Here is a 25115-nt window from a genome sequence, read left to right on the forward strand (position 1 = left end):
CTTCTCTTCTTCTTACAAATGGAGGTTCAATTTTATTACAATAACTAACTTACGAATAAAATTTCCCTCTCTGTCCAATATCCCTTTTTCTATTTCACAGACCTATTTTTATAATATCGTAAGGTAGAGGAAGCGATAACATCAACTTCCATATAGTTTTCTCTCCATGTTATAATTAAAATAAAAAATATTATTTAAAAAAATCTTATTATAATTTAAGATCATATTGAATCATTTGTTGGAGATGGAGATGATGCCACTTGGCATGGATTTGAATTTTTTCCAAGTTTAGACATAACTACGAATCTTTGATGTAACTACTTATAGTTATTGGTGTGTAGGGGAAGAATTAGGTATCAAACTGCTAAACTGGTACCGAACTGCCATATTAAAATTGAATTGATACAGAGATAGAAATTTTCGTAGTTGAACATGCTTCCTTGCCACACAACCACATTAGTAACTCATCATTGATAAAAACATGTTAAAAAAATGTTTAACAGTTAAAAATATAAGAAATCCATCATAATTAGCTACATGGTATAAGAGGTACATTTAGCTAGATTTGGTGGTATAATGGTTACAGAAAGTGTCATAAATGCGGGAATATGGCCTGTGAATAGAGAATTTATAGAATGAATAATCTGACATATTGAGAGCCTAAAAACCTCAAAATTTTGGAAGGGATTATTTGAAGGAATGGCCACAATGTTAAATTTATCACCATCAAACTAATAGGAAAACAAAAAGAACTAATCAGATTTTAGAATATATGTTAAGAATTTATGTTATTGAAAAGCCAACTAAGTAGGAGGACTACCTTCACCTACTTGAGTTTTCTTATAACAATGGGTACCAAACTTCTTTGATGATGAGTCTCCTTTAAGTACTAAATGGTATAAAATTCAAAGTACCTCTAAGTTGAGACCATCTTGAATATTGGATAGTATTGGGGCCAGGTATGTTAAAGGAAATCGAAGAAGTGGTCAAACAGGTTAGACACAATTTAAAGACAACAAAATATAAACAAAAGAGTTGTGGCATATTTCAAAAGGCTTGAAAAGGAATTCAATGTGGGATATCATGTATTTTTGAAAGTAAAACCAAAGAAAATCACGCTTATACTTGGCAATTGTGCTAAGTTATCACCTAGATATTGTGGACCTCTTAAAGTTTAGGCTAGAATTCGATTAGTTTCTTACCAACTTTACCTTCCAGAAAACATAAAATTTCACAATGTCTTTCATGTGTCTTTATTAAAGAATCATATGCATGACCCAACTCATATAATTTATTGGAATGTTCTATAGGTGGAACTAGAGGTAGAGTTCCTAGTAGAACCACTACATATTCTAGATCGAAAGGTAGTCACACTCTGAAATAGAGACATAGTGCAGTTGAAGATCCAATGGAAACATTTCAGTCTAGAAGAGGCAACTAGGGATATGGAGGATGATTTTAGAAAGGAATATCCTTCTCAATTTTAACAAGTTGGAAAGTGTTTGAAAAAAAAGAAAAAAAATTGTGATCAGACATTGGGATGGTGTCAAATTAAAGTCGGGGAAGATGTGATATTCCTTGACTTCATGTTTTATGTAATTAATTATGTATATGTGTGTTTCCTTTTTGAATGTTTAAATTTGAAAAGCATGTGAATAATTTAATTATCATTAATTTATTAATGATAATGGTTGATTATAAATCTATAAATATGTTGTTTTTTGTTTGTAAATAAAGAAATCTGGAAAATTAATTTTGGAGTACATGTGGCTAAAAGAGATGAGGCTACAAAATTATTGGTGAATATTAATTACCCATCAATAAGTCTTAGGAATCTAATCTGGATGATTATATTTATTGAGAAATTAGTGAATTGATCAATTAATTATTTCCCTAAAATACACGACGCTATCTTTGGAATGGGAAACAAAATCTCATTAATGAGATAGTAACTACTTGCCACCTAATGGTGAGGTGGAGGTAGTTACAAACCACCAAAATATTGGTAGATGGATAATGGATAAAAAAATAATAATAATAATAATTTTTTTTTCTTCTTGCCAGAGAGAATACTCAAGTTATCTAGTAGAGAAACTGTGAGAACAAGAAGTGAAAAGGAAAAACAAAGATAATTTGCAAACCCCTTATGCTCAGGGGGGTGGTACTGGCTAGATGGCATCTCATGGTTGGGAGGATCCATGTAATTAATTATTGATTTTTTAGACATAATATTCAATTTAGTATCTTAGACCTTTATCTATGTTTAAATTTATTGTAGTTGGAAGAATTGTGTTAAATTATGTTCTTTTGACTGGAAACACTGAAAAAAATTTAAACTATGAATATTTGAAAGTTTTATAGAAATTATGGAAGTAAATATTACCTCTGCTATTGTTTATAATTGTAGTAATTCGAGTAAGAATCATTTACAGGTAACATGAAAGTAGCCAAATGTAACTTAGTTGTATATAAATTTTTATGTTAAACTATGGAGTAAATGTAGAAAGTATGTTTATATAGATAGCTAGTTTATATGCATTTAGTTGTATATGGATACACACATGTACAAATGTGTATGTGAATAAGCTCAAGAGTCTAATATAGAATAATTCATAGTTTAAAGATGTTGAATAAGAAACTCTATAAAGATATATTGACACCATATATTGAAATGAAAGTAACTACACACATGTATAAAATAAAAACACAAGAAATATAATATTTGGAAGTCTATGCAATTTGAAGAATTGTTTCTTTCTAGGTGACATTAATCTGAAGATAAATAACAAACAGAGAATGGATATTTTTCTTAAAACAAAAGGACCCTAAGTAAACAATAACGAATTCATCGTAAAATTGAAAACCAATAGTACTTGAATATTTCTTCGAATATAGACATATCGAATATTAGTAAAGAAAATATGGTATTTATAAATAGATAATCTACTTCAGAATTGTACATAGTTAAGGACTCTAAGTTTGCATAAAAATAGTATGATGATGGTTGTAAACAACCCTTAGAAAGCTAATGTTTACACCAATAGAACAAATAGAAAATATTTCTTTTCCATAGAAACTATTATTAGAAAATAGGCTTGAATCCTTGGAATTACTTCCAATTCAAGAAGATAATTTAACTTGAGAAATACATAACAAAGCCTTAATTACTAAATATTTCGGAGTTAAATAACCTGAAAATTTGACTTCTAGCACAACAGTCACACCTAAGTATAACAAGAAACCAAGGGTTTGGAACCTTCAACTTGAAGTAGTGTAACCGAACATTTAGAAAATTGTAATCCAAAGATTATTCAAAAACATCGAAGGAAAAACTTGGAGAAACCTCTTTGATGTATCAAATAGGTACATAAAGAAATTGAAAAGAAATAAGAAAATAATTAATAAATGGTATAAAGAGTGTTATAAGAGTACAATGAGTGAATGGAAAAAGGGATTTCCCTCCGTAATACCTTTAAGAAAATTAGCTTTGCAAAGACTCCTTAGCGACTGCATAAGAAAACAAAGAAATTAATACATATAAAATTAATTAAGTGAAGTAATTCAAATGTATTGAATATACATTTAAGAACAGATATATTCATTTTAAAAGAAAACTAGTATATATGTATCTTCAACGTTTAATTCAAATAAAAAAAATAAAGGAGATAATAACGTACAGAAAGGGTAAAAGGTATCCTCTATAAGTTCAAACCATCACATTTGATGATGTAAAAACCATTTTATAGGAATGGAATGGATTTCCAATTGATAATAACATAGAAGGTTTATATCGTGTATTTAACTCAGTAAATTCATTCTTGTTAATAGAATTCCCACTTAGTACCAAGAATAAGGTTGAAGCCTATGTATGGGTATCATAAAAAATCAAGTCATATTAAATTAAAAACTCGATAAATTATATAAAAATATATTTATAACTTTATCATCCAATTGCAAGGAACATAGAAGAAGCCTATTGGAAATATATTACACTCAAGGTTTAAGGAAAACCTCAAACCCCAATATAAAACTAAGCTAGTAATACAACAACCTCTTGGAACCTTTAGACTTAAATGAAAACAAGGGATGAAAAATAAAGACTAAACCCTAAATGGGTCTACAACAAAAATGATGGCTAATATAAGGAAGGTGATATAGGATTTGAAATCTAACATTTAAAGGAAAAAATGTCACATGATTTACTTGGAATAATAGACTGCTAGTCGATTCAAGAAGGGAATGAAAACTCCAAAACCCAGGTGCTTTCCTCAATAGAAAACATATTCTGAAAGGGGAAATTTTGTAAAAATATTCCAAAACTTTATGGATTAAAAACCCAAGTCTACAGTGGATAAAACACAAAAGAAAATAGTGAGCATTATGAACTAAACACAAAAATCCAATTGAAGGCTATTAACATTCAAAAGAAAATAAATTGTTTGTTTTCCAACATTAATCATTGGTAAACATTTTCATGAACATTGAATAATTACTCTGAAGCAAACCCTTTTCGAGAGAAAATTGTAATGTTTGAAAATGACCAATCTAAAAGGAATAAAACACAATAAAATTAGATTATAAGTGGAATTAAACCATATCAGTTTTGTCAAAGAATAATTTAAATATGAAGAAAACCCATATAACAAAAATGCATTTAGTTTTGGGGGAAAATGAAGCTTTGAATGCAATGAATAAGAATAGTTCAAAGGATTTAAAACCTCTGTGGATAGTTTAATCGCACTTCAAATTTTTTCATAGTAGAGGATCTACAAGGGAACGAAAGTTATGAGTAAAATTTTAGCTAGCGTCACGAGAGAAGTGAATGAACTAACAGAATTATCATAATGGTCATTGTTTCACAAGAAAACCATAGTATTGTTGACACCTGTTGACGGTGTTTGTTATAGACATATTTGGCCACTTCAACCCCATTCTTATATGTCAATAAACTAGGGCTCTTTAACCCCTAAAAGAGTTGTTTCATACCTTAAAAGAACATGGTGATCTGATTACATCATTCCCCAAAAGTTCCACCTGAAAAACCATCTAGAATTGGCCTAAACTGGACCATACTGACTGCTCCACTGTCAGGGTGCGATACATACTGACTTTTACACTAGCCAAGTGCGATGCATACTGATGAAGCCTTCTATATGGTGCGATGAGCGAGGATGGACAAATGTCTAGGATAGTTTGTTAAGTGGATGCTCATATAATCTTCTAGAAACTTCCCCTCTGACACTTGCCTCTCTCAATTCACCCCAAAGATGAGTAAGAGATCTAAACTTCAGTTATCTCCCCTCTTGTAGAACCAAATGTAACAAGTGGAATGACACTAATCAAATCCTAGAGATAACTCATACCCTTGCACACATCTATAAATGGATCCCTCATCTAAGAGATCCAGAGGATGGAATTTTGTGAATTGCAAGGAAGTGTTGATTGTTTGTCTTTGAGAAAGAGTATTGTATTGTTGGTGTGATCTTGCTATTTCATGAGGTGAAGAGGGCTTCATTCTGGGAGGGTGATGCTAGATCAGACAACTGGGTTGTAGTTCTCCCTTCTATATAATAAAGTTCTTCGAGTTTTCTTCCATATAACTCTGCAATTGTGAATGTTATTATTTGAATGTTATTATTTTTGAATGCCATTGTATGTTCATTATATTTCTGATTCCATAATGATTATGATATAATAGATCAAGATGCTTTGATGGTTCTTTGTTACTATGTTGCTACAGGTACTCTCTAAGCGGGATAAGTACGGAGAGGAGTTGCAAGTTCTGTCAAGGGGGAGAAAGATCAAGCAAGGAGTTAAGCAGAAGATCCAGGTTGGTTCCTTTATCTTTCTCTTATCTATTATGCATAGAAGAAATCACGAATTGCTTTAAACTATTGTTTCTAGGATAGCTGCCAAACCTAGAGTGTTAGTCGATAAAAAGGACACTAGTTTTCCCATAAACAAATTGGTGACTCCACTGGGGAGATACAGATGTTTGTTTGTTGTTGTTGTTTCTTTATAAACTATAGACGGAGCCTGAAGTCAGCCAGGTAGCCTTCAAACTGCTCTTGCTCTGCAATTGCATAGTAGATGAATGCTGCTTGAATCGATCTCCAGTTTAGTTTATGAATTAAACATTGGACTTACAAGCATTCTAGATTCCCTTTTGGTAGCTCAGTAACCTCTCAAGATCTGTCCTCTGTACATTTCTATTTACTTTCCATTATAGCTCAACTTAACTCATTGAAATCAACTGCAAATTTGAGCCAAAACCCATTTCAGTTGTGCTCCCTAGCCCATCGCACTGTCTGTCATTGTGAACTAGTATGATTCACACCTCCTGAGCCTACAGAGTGTGATGCATCACTATTTCTGTGAAGCCTAGGTGTGATTACTGAATGAACCTATTTCCATTCTTGAAATTTGGGGTTTTTGTCCTTGTTTTCAATTATGTTTAGTTGATTTGCTGCTTATGAACAGTGCCTCCTTACTAAAGCCTCTTTGCATCACATTGATCAGCCTCCATTGATTAGGATTAGTAATTTTTTTTATGTATTTTTCCATCATTTACAATCCTTTGTCGAAAAGTTGCTTAAATCGATCTATCATTTTGGTACAAAAAGTGTTGTAACTGTCGTTTTGTGTCAAAAACAAAAGTGTCGTTGAGTCTTCCTTCCCTGGATAGTCGATTGAACTTTTTTTCAAGTATTTGATTTGATTTGTTGATATTTGAAGTGTCAAAAGAATTTTCTATTCAAAATTGAAAAGTGTCGTTTAGTCTTCGTTTCTATTTTGAAAAAGAAATTGTCAAAAATGTTGCTTTGAAAGAAATATTTCAGATCTTTGCTATACTTAGTTTTCCTTTTTGGCATTTTTCACATTAAGGGGAATGAAAAAAAAATACATGCATTTTCATTTGCATTTATTTTGTGTGTGAAAAATGATTTAGGAAAATACACTACTTTGTACTCTTTGCTCTTTGTTTGAAATAATTGCAATCTTCTTTCCCTAGTAGCCAGGATTTTCATTGATCAAAATAAACAACAATTTCTTATCATTGTAGATTGCATTTTCGGGAATTTCAAATCAACATCACATGGTGAACCATTGAAAGGAAAATTTTAAACAAGATCAACTCTAAAATCAATTTCAATGAACTTAACAACGCTTTGGAACTTAACGCAACACATCTAGGGGTCTAGGCTAGAGACATGTTCCAGTGTTCTAAAATCTAGTAACTATCATTTTCATTGAAGGTTTGGTGATTCCTCCTCCTTGATATGACAAGTGCTAGCATGGACTTGTGCTCCCCATGCCATCAAGTATATATTGGGAGACCATAATAGGCTTATATCCTTTATCCATAGGAAGTCAAGTCTGCCCTATCGATTGTAATGCACTGAACACAACATTCAAGAAGATTGACTGTTGTACATAAGTCCTTGGTAATTTCTCTTTAATTTATCATCAAGGTGTATTTTGCAGTTTTTCGATTGGTTTGGTAATCCCTCTGTCTAGATTTCCAGAGTAGTCACTTTCATTCCTTTTCAACTTGTTAAAAGAAAAGGTCCATCTGAGCACTTGTCACTTCAGGCTCATTAAAAATCGAAGGGGACTAGAGTCATCTTTAGCTTTTTCTCGACTCTTAAAAATTGAAAAAGCAAAGTTGTGTCAAATCGTCATTAAAATTTATTAATTTGGAATAACATCCTTGTTCCTTCATTGATCTTAGATTGAGATAATGGAGTCAACCAATCATGGAATCCCTTTCGAGGGGAATCCTAGTCCATTTTCTTCTTAGGGAAATATTGGTGCTCTGTATATGGCCACATTGTCCCTTCCAGGACTTACAATTGGCCTGCCAGTATGGCTATTCTCAACCTCTGTCATTCAAAATACCGTAATTCCTCAGCAATCGAATCAGCAACTAGTTGATACTGAAGTTGACCCTTCGCCTTCTTCTTCGTTTGTTTCTCCCTCTCCTCTTGGTGAAAATAGCGATGCTAGTAACCAAGTGGATGAGAAGAAGAATAAAGGAAAGGAGAAGAAGAAGAAGAAGCCAATTCAGCAATGGGGTAACCATGTAGCATTTGGTGAAAATCCGTACACTAAGCTTTCCAAACCCAGATCTCCATGCATAATTTGTAGAGGAGACCATTTTCTTCGAGAATGTCCGTGCATTCCTCGGATCTTGAGAGAATGGTCCCCCCGTTCGCACCAACCAGTGTCATCAACCTCTGGTGATCATGTTGACAGCACACCATCAACTAGTAATAGTGGACAGAAAAGAAGGGTCAAAATTCCATGTACATTATGTGAAGGGGATCATACCCTTCCCTGTTGTCCTTTTTTGGATGAGGCCAAAAGAGTCTTGCATAACCGTCCTGCTTCACTGTAGCAACTTCCATCTGGATACAAGAAACTCTCCCCAAGTCCTTTACTAGTTGAAAATCCGACTGACATAACTCAACCGTTGGTCGAAACACCTATCGCTGAAAGTGAATCTTCTGAGTCCATACCAAACCAAAGTCAACAGGTCGAGATGGCAGTCGACCCAATTTTACCTTCAGAAGATCATATCCTTCCTGAAGAGCATGAGAACGATACCATTCAAATCATTTTTGTTACTTCAGAGTTCGATGAACTTGGAGGCAATCCGCCCGTTCCTTCACAACAGGAAGAGAATCCCCCAATTCCCGCTACTCAAGGGGTTATTTAACCTGTTGATTCGGTACCCCCCCCAAAGCAGTCTAGTCACTTCCTTTGATTGGAATCGACTAGCAAGATCCCGCCTTCCATCTTACGTGCCTTTCCGGATCATAGTACAAGTTTACAAAATGGTCGTGTCTGGCACTATCATAGATGAAGGGGCATTGGTGAGTATCCTTTCCTCAACTGCTTGGAAAGCACTTCGTTTGCCAACGTTTATGCCTGTCACATAGAATTTGTCAGGCTTTAACAAAGGAACCAGTCGACCGTTAAGGATCCTTCCTAAGTTACCGATAACTTTAAGAAGGAAAACCATTCACCTGAACATGATGGTAGTCCAAGGACCGTTAGATTACAATCTACTCCTCAGACGTGACTATGTTTATAACATGGAGGCTATTGTTTCAACACTCTTTCGAGTGATGTGTTTCCTGTTGGCCCGTGAATATGGCCACCTTTTAACACTTATTTCATCTATTTTTATTCTTCTTTGTCATGTCATTTATTATAATTTATTATATAAATCCATTTTATAATGATTTATGCTCTTATGGGAAAATATTATTTATTTTCCTTTATTTCTAATAAATTGATGATTATGCATGATTTTATCAATGATAGTTTTAATAAATTGGTTGTAACATTATTCACCATTTTTAGCCTCCAAGATAATTTCCAGATTGAAGATTTGATCATTAAAAGTGCCAACATAGAAATTCGTTGGAATAAGAAGTGACAATTTTGCGGTTGAGATTCTCGGAAAATGAAGAAGAATATGGAAAATCCGGAACATGGATTTTGTCCCGAATAGACCAAATTAACTTTATCAAAGAATGGTTTGCCAAAATTCGACTTGTATTGAGAGAAACGCAGGGTTCTTTGAGCATGATTTTCTCAAATTTGCTATATGGCCGTTTCCCCAAATCTCAGTTGCAAAGCCAAATTCGCCTTGCTCTTGTTGAAAGATAGATTGTTAGAAATAATACTGGGGGGGGGGGTTGAATCAGTATTATCAAATCAATAAAAAATTTTCATCTCCATACTTAGATACATATACGCTACTTCAATTAAGGGAACCCGCATGTATACGTAACTGTGTCTAATGCAACTAGCGTATATCCAGAATACTTATGATTCAGTTAATCCATTAAATGTTGATCTTTAGTTAGTGCATCAGAACTTTATTAACCATATGTATAGTAAGCAGGTGCAGTAAAACAGAACAGATCATCACACACAAGAAGCACACATGAACACCATGATATAAGGTGGAAACCCAATGTGGGTGAAAACCACCTGCTGCAAGTCATCTCTATCTTCTTTTAATAAGAAACTTCATTTTACAATAGTTATGTATTGGTGCAGTCTTATACCAGTACGCAGGCTTCTACCTACAGAGGACTACAACCCTCTCTCGTTTTCAAGACTCTCCTGGATGGGAGCTACAACCCCCTTAGCTCTTGTACTAGCTGATCCATTTACTAGTACGTAGGTGCCTGCCTACTGAATGCTCCAATCTTCACTCATTCTCTAGCTGCTACTGGAAGGGAGCTACCACCCCCTTTGCTCTTGTACTAGCTGATGTACTAGTACGTAGGCGCCGGCCTACAATCTCCTTTCATCCTCCAGGGACCACATTTCATACATTTTCAGACTGGATACTCTTGAAGCACAACACTATAATCTGAAGGCCACGTTTCATCAAATTTTCATACTGGACCCATCAATATCATTGAAGCACAAAACAATCAATACTAGCATCATCAATTTCTGAATCACTGAAACACTGAAACCCTGTCAACAACACAGTCACTAGAACATAGAGCAGACAACAAAACTCTGCAATAACAATCAGACCCAACTGCAACTTCAAACATCATACTTCATAATGTATATTCTACTACGATGAATAAAACCCGCGTACATACGCGCTTTCACCAAAGCCAACCCGCGTATAGATCCATAAATATTCAATCATGACTTGTAGCTATTTCAAACTTAAATTATACTCAGTTCAGAAAATTACATGTGTCAGTATGTAGATCTAGAATAACATAATCATCCATATAGAGATAGTTCATTTCAAACCATTTGATCCCGGTCTATCCTTAGATCTTGTTCTCCATCAACCGGTGATATTCCTCCTTAGCTCAGATCAAGCAATGCATCATCAACCCATAACCTGCATATTGGATCTCATGCTTCATTAGATATTCAAGATTTTCTGAATACCTTTACCTAATGATCTTCCTCTCCTTTTATAGTCTTAGGCCTTACTCAATACCATGGTCCAAAACCATTGAGAACCAATACTAGGGACCCAATACCTGGGTTCAACACTTCGGATGCAATACCAAGGAGCAAAACCATAGGTCTAAATACCACGGACCCAAAAATAAGCTTTCCCACATGTACGCGCTTTTCCATGCATGAAAGTGCGTGCATACGCATACGCGACTTTTGATCAAAAATCCCGCGTGTATACGCTCCTTTGTATATATGAACCTGTGTGTATACCCTACTTGGTATATAGTGAACCTGCGTATATACTCTTTTTCTTCATTCTTTGTAGTCTGATCATCAATTCTTTGCTACTGACCTACTGCACTATGATCTGTCATCTGTGTGATTTGTCATCAAGGACAACACTTGTCTAATAATGCCAACAATCTCCCCCTTTGGACTTGATGGAAAAGCTAACTTGTCACACTTAGAACTATCATCTGATTCCTTTGATCTGTCCTGCATCCCATGCATTCAGTCACATCTGATATCTCTTCTGAAGATTCATCTAGTTATAAATAAGTGAGGTGTTCTTCTATGAGTGGGTTGCCATCAAGTACAACACATGCATCATAATGTCAACAATCTCCCCCTTTGGACTTGATGGCAACAACACCAAATCACTCTCCCCCTTTGACATCAAGGGCAAAGGGTGTACCAAGATATTTACTTTCCTTGATAAACATCCCACTGACCATACTCCCCCTGAGTACCTGCTGAAATTTCTGAATGAGCTCCCCCTTTATATATGCCAAGGTGTACTAATCTGTCCATGCTCCCTTTGAGTACATGTTGAAGTCTCTGCTCTGCTGAAGTGTGTTGTTCATGCTCCCCCTAACTGTAAGCAAGGTCTGCAAAAAGATGTTCTACAGGAAAGAACATGACTCTATCATAAATGACCTTCCTATCACCAAAGACTCATACATACATCCATCTCCCATCCTAGTGGGGATATACCAATATTGATTCATCCACCCAACCAAGTGGGGATACATCAAAAGTTTACACATGATAAAACAAGAACATTACATCATCCATCCCAGGCATAGTGGGGAAACCAACATAGGCCATTACATGACCTTGATAATAAAAGAAATACATGACCGAAATATTTCAACATCCTTCCTTATGCATAGAGGGGGTACAGATTACATGATATGACCAGCAGAGATTTCATCAAATGACTACAATAGATAGAGACACACTATTACATCATGAGTCTTGATATGACCTTTACATGAGACCAAACATCTAAATAAGACCATGATAGTCATTAGCATCTTTCAACAACATCTAGACCAGAAATCATGTTCTCCCTCTGTACCTATTCCATCTATGCCAGATGGTTTCTGTTAGGGCCATATTGGACTCTTCTCATTTTGAGTTTGGCCCACTAATTTCCTTCAAATTAACATATACGCGATTGTATCCAAAGAAACAAGCTTATATACGCGGATACTCCTTATGAAACTCGCGTACAACCATTTCCAAATCAGCAACCTGTAAATGTCCTATGACAGGGTATGTCTGCATATAGATATCAACTCATCATCATAAAATCATTCACATTATATCATATGTGTAAAACACCATAGCCATCTTATCAACAAGATCATCCATGTATCATCACTTGGGAATATCTGCATCAATCAACATATGTAAGTATCAACCTATCAACATATAGGTAAGAACTCATCATCATCATGTCTCCAACAATGCAACTTTGAGTAATCATTCATGTATCCAGCGCTATGTATCTTGAGCTCAAGACCTTTTGTCAAGGCTTCTTTATATCATCAACTTCAACAATCCTCATCCACATGAGCACCAAGAACTATAGGAATCTTGCATAATAACTGTATTATATGATCTTTATGCATATGACAACAGCAACATATGTGTGACTCATCATCAAGTAATGAAGTTGTGTATTCAGGCTTTGTACTTCTCCTTATCCTTATGAAGATCACCATGTAAGCATCATATATGCACCATCTAAGAATCAATCCACAAATATGATCTGAACATCAACTATGTAACCCCAAGAATCATATGAGATTTTATCATGGACAACTCATAACCACATCATAGCAAGATATATCATTTAGCCATATAAGCATCATCACCAAGGACTATTAACCATAATGCCAACAATGCATTATTAAAGGCATATGCTCCCCCTCAACCCGTGCCATCTGTTTACTGTTAGATCTGATCATGCAAATATCAGCAATAAGCATCAAGTTAGGATTAAAACACTTATAAACATATTACAAGTATCAAGACATTTCCACACATCCTCAGCAAATTGTAACTATTAACCAATAGAGAAAATAATGGACTGAATCATATCAGACCCTTTTTCTGAGCCTGTCCCTACTGCTTTTCCTCAGACTGACATATACGCGACTTTGCAGTGTCTAACTCGCATATATACGCGACTTCCCTTTATGAAACTTGCGTATGAGATTTAGGACACTGAAGTTTTACACTTTCAGCTCCCCCTGAGTCTGTGATGTCTGTGTTGTGTTGTGTCTGTGCGGTGCCACATCTTTCTGACTAAACTTTCTTCTTTTTCCATATCTTCAAGCGTGATGATGTTTTCTCCTTTTGGTATGGTGCTCGTACTTTGTTCCTACATTCCTTTGCTATATTTCCAAGCTTGTTACAGGCATAACATCTTACCTGTTTCATATTCCTTCTGTAGCAATCAACAGCTTTGTGACCAAACATATTGCAAGAGAAACAATATCCCTTAAAGTACCTGGACCGTGATGATCTTTCTGTGTGATGGTCTTGAACCATTCTTCTTTTGCATCTGGCTGCAACATGTCCAATATTATGACATACATAACATTAAACATTATTCATTGGAGGAGTAAAAGATTTTCTTTGAAGAATTTCTTTCCTTGGTTGTTGATGGGGTCGACCTTTCATCTCCTTGTTGAGCATTTCAGATTTTGCATTAGAGTTCCTTGTCTTATTTCCTGAACTAGATTCACCTTCAATAGATTCATGAAAACCAAGACCAGTTTTGATAGCAGGAGACCTTTGACTACTAAGAATATCATCCAAGATCTTAGTACTATCTTGAAATCATAAGAGCTTATCCTTTTCTTCTAATTTATCATTTAGAATATTTACCTCAACCTGAAGTTGCTCTTCCCTTTCAAGATGCTACTTCTTCATGTTTTCTTCAACTTTTCTTTCTTCTTCCAACTGATGTCTTAGTTCAAGAACTACGTTTTCTTGTTTTTCAAGAGCTTGGAGTAGTTCTTTATTCTGCTTCTTTGATTCTTAAAGATCTTCCTTTAGCGAGAGGATCGTAGCTTCAAGCCTTTCATAGTAACTGGATCTATCTCTAAGTTTCTTGATAGTTATGCTTCTTTCATTTACTTCATTTCTTAATGATGTCACTTCATCCTACAACTTTTGACATTGATTTTCCTTGTCCTTGAGTAACTTCCTTACCTTGTTTCCTTCCTCTAGTTGAGCTTTTAGTTTGGTAACTTCTTCTTTGAAAGCACATTCCCTTTTGTTCAATAGATCTTGTTGTTCTCTAATTTTGTCTATAAGCCTTCTAAATACTGCCTCTATTTGATATCTTTCTTGCTCACCCATAAGAGAAAATTCAGTTGCTTCGCTATCACTTTCATCATCTTCACATGGATGGATACGAGAGGATAACAAATTCATACCTGATAGATCTTGTTCATCTTCATTCTAAAGTGATTCTGAACCTGAAGTGCTTCTTCCACATAATCCCCAATCGATGCTCCCACTGTCATAGACTTTCTGAGATGTCTTCTTCTTCTTAGGTGCTTTCTTCTTAAGCTTCTTTCCCATTGTTCCACGGATCTCCTTCAAGCGATCAAGCTTCTACCAAAGGACTTGCTCTAATATCAATTGTTGGAAATAATACTGAGAGGGGGGCTGAATCAGTATTATCAAATCAATAAAACTTTTTCATCTCCATACTTAGGTACATATACGCTACTTCAATTAAGGGAACCCGCCTGTATACGCAACTGTGTCTAATGCAACTATCATATATCCAGAATACTTATGATTCAGTTAATCCATTAAATGTTGATCTTTAGTTAGTGCATCAGAACTTTATTAACCATATGTACAGTAAGCATGTGCAGTAAAACAGAACAGATCATCACACACAAGAAGCACACATGAACACCATGATATAAGGTGGAAACCCAATGTGGGTGAAAACCACCTGCCGCAAGTCGTCTCTATCTTCTTTTAATAAGAAACTTCATTTTACAATAGTTCTGTACCGGTGCAGTCTTATACCAGTACGCAGGCTTCTACCTGCAGAGGGCTTCAACCCTCTCTCGTTTTCAAGACTCTCCTGGATGGGAGCTACAACCCCCTTAGCTCTTATACTATCTAATCCATTTACTAGTATGTAGGTGCCTGCTTACTAAATGCTCCAATCTTCACTCGTTCTCTAACTGCCACTGGAAGGGAGCTACCACCCCCTTTGCTCTTGTACTAGCTGATGTACTAGTACGTAGGTGCCAGCCTACAATCTCCTTTCATCCTCGAGGGACCACATTTCATACGTTTTCAGACTGGATACTCCTGAAGCACAACACTATAATTTGAAGGCCACGTTTCATCCAATTTTCATACTGGACCCATCAATATCATTGAAGCACAAAACAATCAATACTAGCATCATCAATTTCTGAATCATTGAAACCCTGTCAACAACACAGTCACGAGAACACAGAGCAGACAACAAAACTCTGCAATAACAATCAGACCCAACTGCAACTTCAAACATCATACTTCATAATGTATACACTACTACGATGAATCAAACCTGTGTACATACGCGCTTTCACCAAAGCCAACCCGCGTACAGTTCTATAAATATTCAATCATGACTTGCAGCTATTTCAAACTTAAATTATACTCAGTTCAGAACATTACATGTGTCAGTATGCAGATCTAGAATAACATAATCAACCATATAGAGATAGATCATTTCAAACCATTTGATCCCGATCTATCCTTAGATCTTGTTCTCCATCAACCGATGAGATTCCTCCTTAGCTCAGATCAAGCAATGCATCATCAACCCATAACCTGCATATTGGATCTCATGCTTCATCAGATATTCAAGATTTTTTGAATACCTTTGCCTAATGATCTTCCTCTCCTTTTATAGTCTTAGGCCTTACTCAATACCGTGGTCCAAAACCATTGAGAACCAATGCTAGGGACCCAATACCTAGGTTCAACACTTCGGACGTAATACCAAGGACCAAAACCATAGATCTAAATACCATGGACCCAAAAATAAGCTTTCCCACATGTACGTGCTTTTCCGTGCATGAAAATGCGTGCATACGCATACGCGAATTTTGATCAAAAATCCCGCGTGTATACGCTCCTTTGTATATATGAACCTGCGTGTATACCATACTTGGTATATAGTGAACCTGCGTATATACTCTGAGCCTGCATATATACTCTTCTTCTTCATTCTTTGTAGTCTGATCATTAATTCTTTGCTACTGACCTGCTGCACTATGATCTGTCATCTGTGTGATTTGCCATCAAGGACAACACTTATCTCATAATGCCAACATAGATGGCAATATATTTTCTTGTTGATCAATTGGTTGGAAACAATCCAATTTTGTAATAGAAATCATGTTGTAATTATCTTTGTTGTAACTTCTCTCTGATCTCTCTCTATTTAAATGAAAACAGAGATCAGAGATGGGGATGGAAAAATGATGAAGGATTAGAGATTCAGAATTGAGGATGGCTGAGAGAATGTAGAATTGGGAATGATGGATTCAGAATTATGATTTGAGAATTAGAAATTCAGAATTAAGGATTCATGATTCATGATAGGATAGGAGGAAAAAGGGATTGTTGCATGTTGTAATTCTCAAAGCTTCAGCTGTTGTAATGATTTCACAGTTTGATGATTAATATATGATTTGGGAGTTGCTGTTCATTCACTTGATCTGAAGTAGCCCAGCAGCATCCGCTGGCGGCTAAGGGCCCAGCCTCTGGTGGATTGTGTTGTTGTTGTATATTATATATGTAGTTTATGCTTGGTTTTGCTTATTCGGTAATCTAATATGTTCTGTTATTTTACATCACAGCTCTATTATGTTTGATTTACTGAGTAATATCATTTCTAAGACAGAACCATTATATTAACTTTGCAATCTATTACTCTTCCTTTAAGTGCTGATATAATATTGCCAGTCTTTACAGAATACTGTTGCTGTTCAATTACAGAGTATCTGTGTTGTACACTTATTCATTGGTATTACTGAATTCATCTTAGAAATTATATTTCCTTGTGACTGTTGAATCTATGAACGTTGTTGTTCCATTATAAAATACAATCGTATTCTTTATAACTAAGACTGATAAGTGGATTACCAAGATCAGATTACTATTAAGGTGTACTATGTGTTACATTGTTGCGTATTTCTGTTTGGATTTCAAGCGTTGTTCCGTATTTCATCATTAATCAATGTTTTTCTATTTCCGTGTGCTATTCGATTCATCCTTCAAGATAGAAGATTGTTATTTGATTTCTGTAGGACGCGATTGTTGCATTTAATCTTGTAGATTAAGGTGGTGTTGTTTATAAGAATTAGTTGTCATTACATTTCCTAGTTGCGGTTCCATTTCTTGTTATTTGCATTATCTTTGCTTTGGTGTGCAGAAGGTCTGAGATTGTAGTGAACATTGACATATGTTGTCTAGTTCCCAGTTTGATGATCTTTATTTTGAGTGCCTTTTCAATTGTATCAATCTCTAGAGGAATGAGTTATTGCTACTATATCCTCGATTAATGGTTGTTTGAATGAATGATTTAGTTTAGAACATTTTAGTTTCCTGTTGTTCCAATTAGATTTTGTTTCCAGCTTTCATTTACTTTTGGATTTTAAGCACTATACCGCAAAACATTACTCTTAAGTAAATAGCCGCCTCAAACTGAGTACAATCTTGAAATAAAAAGTCGTCCCTGGGGTGAAAATTAATGTGAAGGTAAATATTTATTTTAGACGAAAATTTGAGCTAGACTGGTAGCTCTGCAACTTCATGTGCTAGGGTTTTCTTCTTCAGCGACGGCGCCGACTTGTTGCATGTCTCGCTGCACTCTTTCCTGTCGACTGTGTGAGCATTCGCTCCTGTCTTGCTGAACCAGTGACATGGAGCCATCGCAGGGGGAGGCTCACCAAGCCCCCCCCACTCGTAACACCTCTGTGGCCCAAGCAAAAGCTACTGACACGAATCGAGCCCCCTCTGGCAATGCTCAGAGCACAGATACGAACAGCGACCCCACGGGCACTGCTGAACGCTTGCAACACACCAGGCAAGATTCAGAAACGCTACTAGACAAAAGCATAGATCCGGAAGGCAATACGACCTCTCCCAAAGTCACTTCTACCACCTGCCGGCCGATTGCTGCAGAACGGCCCAAGATTGATCTACCCAGCCAGCGGATCAATACCCAAATCCAGTACATGCGAGATCATGCACTGATTGGTAAATTCGTGGGCTTTTGGCCCACTAAGAAGGCACTGCATGGATGGGTCAAGACCAAGTGGAAGCCGAAAGGCCAAGTCACGCTCCAACTTGGTCCCAAAGGGTTCTTCACAGCCATCTTCAATTGCCTCGAGGACAAAAATCGGGTCATGGACAAAGGCCCCTACTTCTTCAACTCTTCCGGACTATACCTTCGTGAATGGATTGAAAGATTCAACCCGGACACTGAGGATTTTAACCGGGCGCCGGTTTGGATCAGGTTGTATTCCCTGCCCTTGGAATACTGGGACGAAGAATCTCTCAAATACATTGGAAACGGTCTTGGAGAATACATAAAAACGGCGGAGGAGACCAAGCTCAAGCACTACACTTCCTATGCTCGCATCTGCGTCTTCATGCACTTAGCCAATGCCCTGCCAGATTCGGTATGTCTCTACCATGATGAATTTGAATGGGTTCAATCCATCGATTATGAACATGTGCCTTTTAGATGCAGAAAATGCCATACCCATGGTCACCTCTTTCGAGATTGCCCCTTGAATGCCCCTCCCAGCAATCCCTCTGCCACCTACTCTGCCTCGGACATGGAGGGCTTCACCAAAGTACAAAACCGACGCCGCCACACCAAGAATACCCCTTCATCTAACCCTAATGGCCCTTCACAGAATCCTAAGCCGCCTCACTCTCACAACCGCTATGAAATCCTAGCCAACACTGATTCAAACGCCCAGCTTGAGCAAACCTCCTCTCAACCCCCACCGAATGCTGAGCCTGGATCCAGCGCTGCCCCTGCTGGTCACATGGAAGTTGATACAACTACGGCAGATGCAGGACAAAGCAGTCTCATTGAGGAAGAAGCAGAAATGGCGGACATTGGAGACCTAGACATATTTACCCTGGAGCAAGCTTGCAGAAAAAGGGAATATGATCAGATCTCAGAAAAACAAATTGAGAACCTCACGATGGCACTCTCACGCGCGCAGCAACATCAGAAAACCCTGGGCATTCAGCAAGGCAGCCCTTGGGATGGAAAAAAATTGTTTAAAGAATCCAAGAAAATAGGTCGGAAGACTAATTTGCAAAGAACTATCCTCGTTGGGGAAATGCTCATGGAATCTGGTAGGTATCCAAAACTTACCAAGTTCTTCTCACCTCGTGAAAGAAGTACCCAATGAAACTTGTCTCATGGAATATAAGGGGACTCAATGGCCCCTCCAAATTTCGTATGATCAAGAACCTGATAAAGATGGAAATACCCCAATTCTTATTCCTCCAAGAAACTAAATGCAACAGCCTCACTCTAGGCCCCATTCTCTCAAAAGCCTGGCGGGGTTGTCAATCTGTGGCAGTCGACGCCTCTGGAGCTTCTGGAGGTCTAGCAATTGTCTGGGATCCTCGCACTGTATCTATAAGCGATGCTCACGCAGCACACAACTTAATTCAAGTTTCTTTCCACATCCCGGGCACCAACTTGCATGGCCATCTCTCCAATGCCTATTTTCCCCAAGATGTTAGTAGGAAAATAGCATTGCTGGAAACTATTGAGCTTCTCAATTCCAACAGATCTCATCCTCTCTGGATTTTAGGAGGGGACTTCAACATGATAACCTGTCCCGAAGAAAAAAGAGGCGGCAGGGCAAAGATGGATTCGGACAGCACTCACTTCAAAGAGTTCATACAACGAAACTGGTTAATTGATCTCCCCTTTGCAAACGGCACTCATACCTGGAACAATAAGCGATCTGGGTCACAGCAAATCGCTTCCAAATTAGATCGCTTTCTCTTCTCCGACAATGCAATTCACATTGGGGGCGACTTTCAGATTTCCATCCTACCTCACTCTGGCTCGGATCACTGGCCCATCTACCTCCAATGGTCCAGACCAGGTGACTCCGTCAAAAGACCTTTCCGATTCAAATCTTTTTGGCTTACACATCCAGGATTCAGGGAAATGGTACACTCAGCTTGGAAAGCCTTTATTCCGCCATCAGGATCCAAAATGTACCAGTTTCAGCAACGCCTCAAAGATTTGAAGACACACATTAAGGATTGGAACCATTCTACTTTCGGCAACATCTTCCAACAGAAAAAACTCATCGAGCAGGAAATGGCGGAGTTACAGCACCAAATCATCCTAGAAGGGCGCAATGAAGCCACCACACAGAAGGAGCAAAGCCTGTTCACACAATTAGAGGAAAGGAGGCAGCAAGAAGAAATTTACTGGAAGCAGAAATCTAGAATCAGATGGCTGAAAGAGGGGTAGAGGAACACTAAGTTCTTTCATCGATCCACTGTTAAGCGTTGAATGGGCAACCACATCGGCTTTCTCATAAATCAATCTGGAGAGAGACTGGAGGATCATCAAGCCATAGAGGGGGAACTAGTCAACCATTTCAAATCTGTTCTACGGGAAGAAAACACTGATCGGCAACTAGCCATCACTAGAATTCTTCAACACGTACCCAAATTGATCATGGAGGACCACAATCAGCTCCTTCTTCACCCGGTCACACTCCTGGAAGTGGAGCAAGCAGTGGCTCAAAACAAAGCAGATAAAGCACCAGGACCAGATGGGTTCACTTCCAATTTCTTCCATCACTTCTGGGAACTTATAAAAAATGATGTTTGGCATCTTGTGGAGGAATCCAGATCCATGCACTGGATCCTACCGTCGCTCAATGCCACCTTCATCACCCTAGTCCCTAAAGAAGACCAGGCGGCTACTCCCGACAAATTTTTCCCTATTGCCCTCTGCAATGTCATATACAAAATCATCTCGAAGGTCATCGCCAACAGACTCAAGCCGCTGCTCCCCATGCTCATATCCCCAGAGAAAATAGGATACATCGAGGGCCGCCAAATTCTTGGTGGCATCATCCTCACTCATGAAGTCATCCACTCGCTGAAGTAGCACAAAAAGCCAGGTATGCTTTTAAAAATCGATCTTTCCAAGGCTTTCGATAAATTAAATTGGAGCTATATTCGTCAAATGTTAGCTGCCTATGGCTTCAGCCCCACCTGGATCAGATGGGTCATGAGCCTTATATCTTCCTCCTTCTTCTCTGTTCTTGTAAATGACATTCCCTCCCCTCCCCTCTCCCGCTCCCGGGGTATCCGACAAGGAGATCCCCTCTCCCCCTTTCTCTTCATTCTCATGGCCGAAGGCCTCAGTCACTGCATCTCCCATGCTCTTCACACCCAGCGCCTCCGAGGCATTGCAGTCCATGGAGCCACTCATATCACCCATCAGCAGTTTGTTGACGATAATATGCTCTTTGGTCATCCTGCGGCCCAGGAAGCCCTCACCCTCAAAGGATTGCTTGATCTTTTTGTTGAAGCCTCAGGCATGAATGTTAACGCCTCAAAATCACAAATCTTTTTCTTCAACACTGCCATACCTATCCAAAACCGTATTGCCAGAATCCTCAATTTTTCCATTGCAAAGCTTCCTGATAAATACCTGGGAGCACCCCTGACTGACTCTGCTCTCAAGCACTCTGCCTGGCAAAATCTACTCTGCAAGCTCGAGGCCAGACTCTCTTCCTGGACCTATCGCGCTCTCAACCTTCCCAGCAGACTCATCCTGGTCAAGGCGATTCTTCAAACCATGCCCCTATATCTCTTCTCTGTGCTTGCAGCCCCCAAGTGGGTCCTTAAGCAGATCAGAGCTCTCCAACGACAATTCCTGTGGGGAGCTTCAGGACATAGCAGGAAATGGGCGTTAGTGAAGTGGACTATGATTTGCAAACCCAAGAGTGCAGGAGGCCTTGGCCTGCGCGATCCCCAGCACAACAATGCGTTGATGGGAGCTAAGATATGGTGGCGCTGGCAAACTTCACCTCAACGCCCATGGGCCCAGCTTTGGACTGCCAAATACGTGAATCATCACCCTCCCTCTGAGCCAATCCGCCTCTCTGCAGTTGACACAGGATCACAAATCTGGAATGCAGCCAAGCAGCTTCGTCACCTAATCCAAGAGCACAGTTTTTGGGAGGTTTGCAACGGCCACACAGCCCGATTCTGGACTGATTCGTGGCAACAGCAACCTAATCTGCTTTCTATCATCGAACCGCCCCTACAACCTGATCAGATCCACACTATTGCAGCTCCTATCTCTTGCTTCTGGGAGGAAGACCCTACACATGGATACCGATGTTGGAAATCGGCAGCTTCTTGCCTGAACAATCAGCAAGATCAGTCGGTCTCAGCTCTGGACCCAACATTGAATAGCAGAAAGATCAGATTCTCAAACAAACAAGACATCCTTCGCTGGGGCCACTCATCAAAAGGGGAGTTCACCACTAAGGAGGCTTATGCTATTCTAACTCAGAATCAGGATCCTTCTGACCCTATTTGGAAAGAGCTCTGGTCATCCCCTACATGGCCGAAAGTCTCCACATTCCTCTGGCTGCTTTGTCACAAAAAGATACTCACTTGGGACAATCTTCTCAAAAGAGGATTTGTTGGACCCTCAAGATGCCCCAACTGCAACAGCCTAGAGGAAAACATCACTCATCTCATGATCCATTGCCCTCTGGCAGCCTTCTTATGGGAGAACATAAGAGCATATTGTAGAAGAGATGGTAGGAGCTCAGGAGACTTAAACACTATCCTTCGCAACTGGCCCCCGGCGCCCTACAACAGCACCATCCTCAACACCCTATGGAAACTCATTCCCGGAATCACTCTTTGGATCATATGGAAGGAGAGAAATAAAAGGATCTTCAAAGACCAGTCCACCCCGCAAGAGATCTTATGGAACAACCTATGCAGCAATCTTCAGGAGACCCTAGCCCTTCAAAAATGGAAGCGGGAGGACCTTCCAACTCTCCCTATCGAACAGCAAATTTGGAATAGATGGCACTTCAATCTCCATGTTGACCTCACCCCCACAGGCAGCCGGGGTCCCCAGATGGACACACCCGACTCTTGGATCCCTCCTCCAGCTGGCTTTTTAAAGCTCAACTTTGATGGGGCATCCAAAGGTAATCCGGGGGAAGCAAGATTTGGAGGGATATTTAGGGACCACAATGGCAGTCCAGCGCTCATCTTCTATGGCTCTATAGGGTGGGATACTAATAACTCTGCGGAGCTTGAAGGTCTGTGGCAGGGTATACAGCTAGCCCAAAGGTACAACTTTTTCCCTCTTGAAATAGAGGGTGATTCTCAAATCCTAATTAATATGGCCCAGAAACTCCTCTCCGGCTCCCCTCCTTCTCGGGTCGCCAATAGCTGGAGATTGATGGCCAGGCTTGAACTCATAGCAGGCTGGTTGCATGATAGGCGAGCTATTTGCTTCAGGCACACCAAGCGCGCAGGCAATAAGGTTGCAGACCTTCTGGCAAATTTAGGCATTGGGGGGCCCCAGACTCTCACTGAAGGACCTCTCTCCAATATTCATGACAGTAAACTTCATCAAGAATGCACTTTGTTGGTGCAACAGGACTACAATCTCCCGGCTGCGGATGATTAAGGGCGTCCAGAGGGATGTAATGCCATGAGAGAGCACGTGGCCAAGCAAATGGCTGTATTTACTTCCCACAGCCATGATCTCTGTGGAAATCCACCACCCCATGCAGCAATTAAGCTGGTGGGATAGTCGAGGATACGATCCTCCCTTCATGAATGCCTGTCTTTGCTCCAAGTTCATTCGGTTTTTCAATTCCCCTCTCCGTCTAGTCGCTTGGCCTCTCTGCAACACCCTCCGGAGCTTCATGTCTAGGCAGGTTTCGCCGAGACCACTCCTGCCCCTCCGCCTTCATCCCATCCGAATAATGAGCCTGCGTCCTCTCCCTCTCTGTACTCCATTCTCCCTGCAGGTTTTGTTGCTGCGCGCAAAGGAGGAGAAGGCTGTTCCACCAACCCTCAGGCTGAAGGTTCCCAGGCAGGCGTTCAAGATGCTGAGCCAGCTGCAATTCCGAGCAACCTGACCCACACAGATGAAAGCGCAGGATGGTGCAGGATAGAAGAAGAACAACCCTCAGGCGACCACGGCCTCTAGTTGATCTACAGGTCCAAGTAATCCTGCTAGGACTCTTTGACTTTTTGGCATGTACTGTTGATTTAGTTCTCAGGCACAAACTTAGAATGAGTCGGTTTCCCCTCGTGGGCGACTTTGTTTTTTGTTTAATACTGATATGCTAAAGCTGGTCTCAAACAATGCTCGAGCTGGTTTCCCACACAAGGCAGCTCAATCTTTGATATTTTGCTAACAGTTTGCCTATTGCAGGCCATGATATCTTTGTACCATATGTTTCCATAATAGAATTAGACTTACTTAGAAAAAAAAAAAATTAATGTGAAGGTAATTAGGAGTTAAAAAGACACCTTTTTATCGCTCGACATTTTGGCGCCATTGCCGGGGAGAGTGTAGCCATTTTTAAAGAGTAGTGTGCAACTGATGAATGCCTATTAGGAAAGAATTGGGTATTAAAAATGGAAGGTAAGAACCTACATACAGAGAATGTAGAAGCCCTGCTCCCTCGCCCGCTTTCCAACAAAATTGTTAAAGAACTTAGGGTAGAAATAAATGTTTGAATTTTTGTGTGAATGACGAAAAAAAATAGAAATTTTGAAAA

General features: G+C 38.9%; 1 protein-coding gene across 1 annotated transcript; it reads left to right on the forward strand.

The window, feature by feature from the left end:
• Window positions 1–19783: 19783 nt before the first annotated feature.
• On the forward strand, window positions 19784–20800 carry LOC149227226 (uncharacterized). The gene has a single exon (XM_089380431.1). The coding sequence runs from the start codon at window positions 19784–19786 to the stop codon at window positions 20798–20800; it is 1017 nt and encodes a 338-aa protein (XP_089236557.1).
• Window positions 20801–25115: the final 4315 nt, after the last annotated feature.

Source organism: Pinus tabuliformis, chromosome J (genome assembly GCF_031772625.1).
Source record: "Pinus tabuliformis cultivar Carrire ecotype Pingquan chromosome J, CPIR1, whole genome shotgun sequence".
Classification (NCBI taxonomy): Eukaryota; Viridiplantae; Streptophyta; class Pinopsida; order Pinales; family Pinaceae; genus Pinus; species Pinus tabuliformis.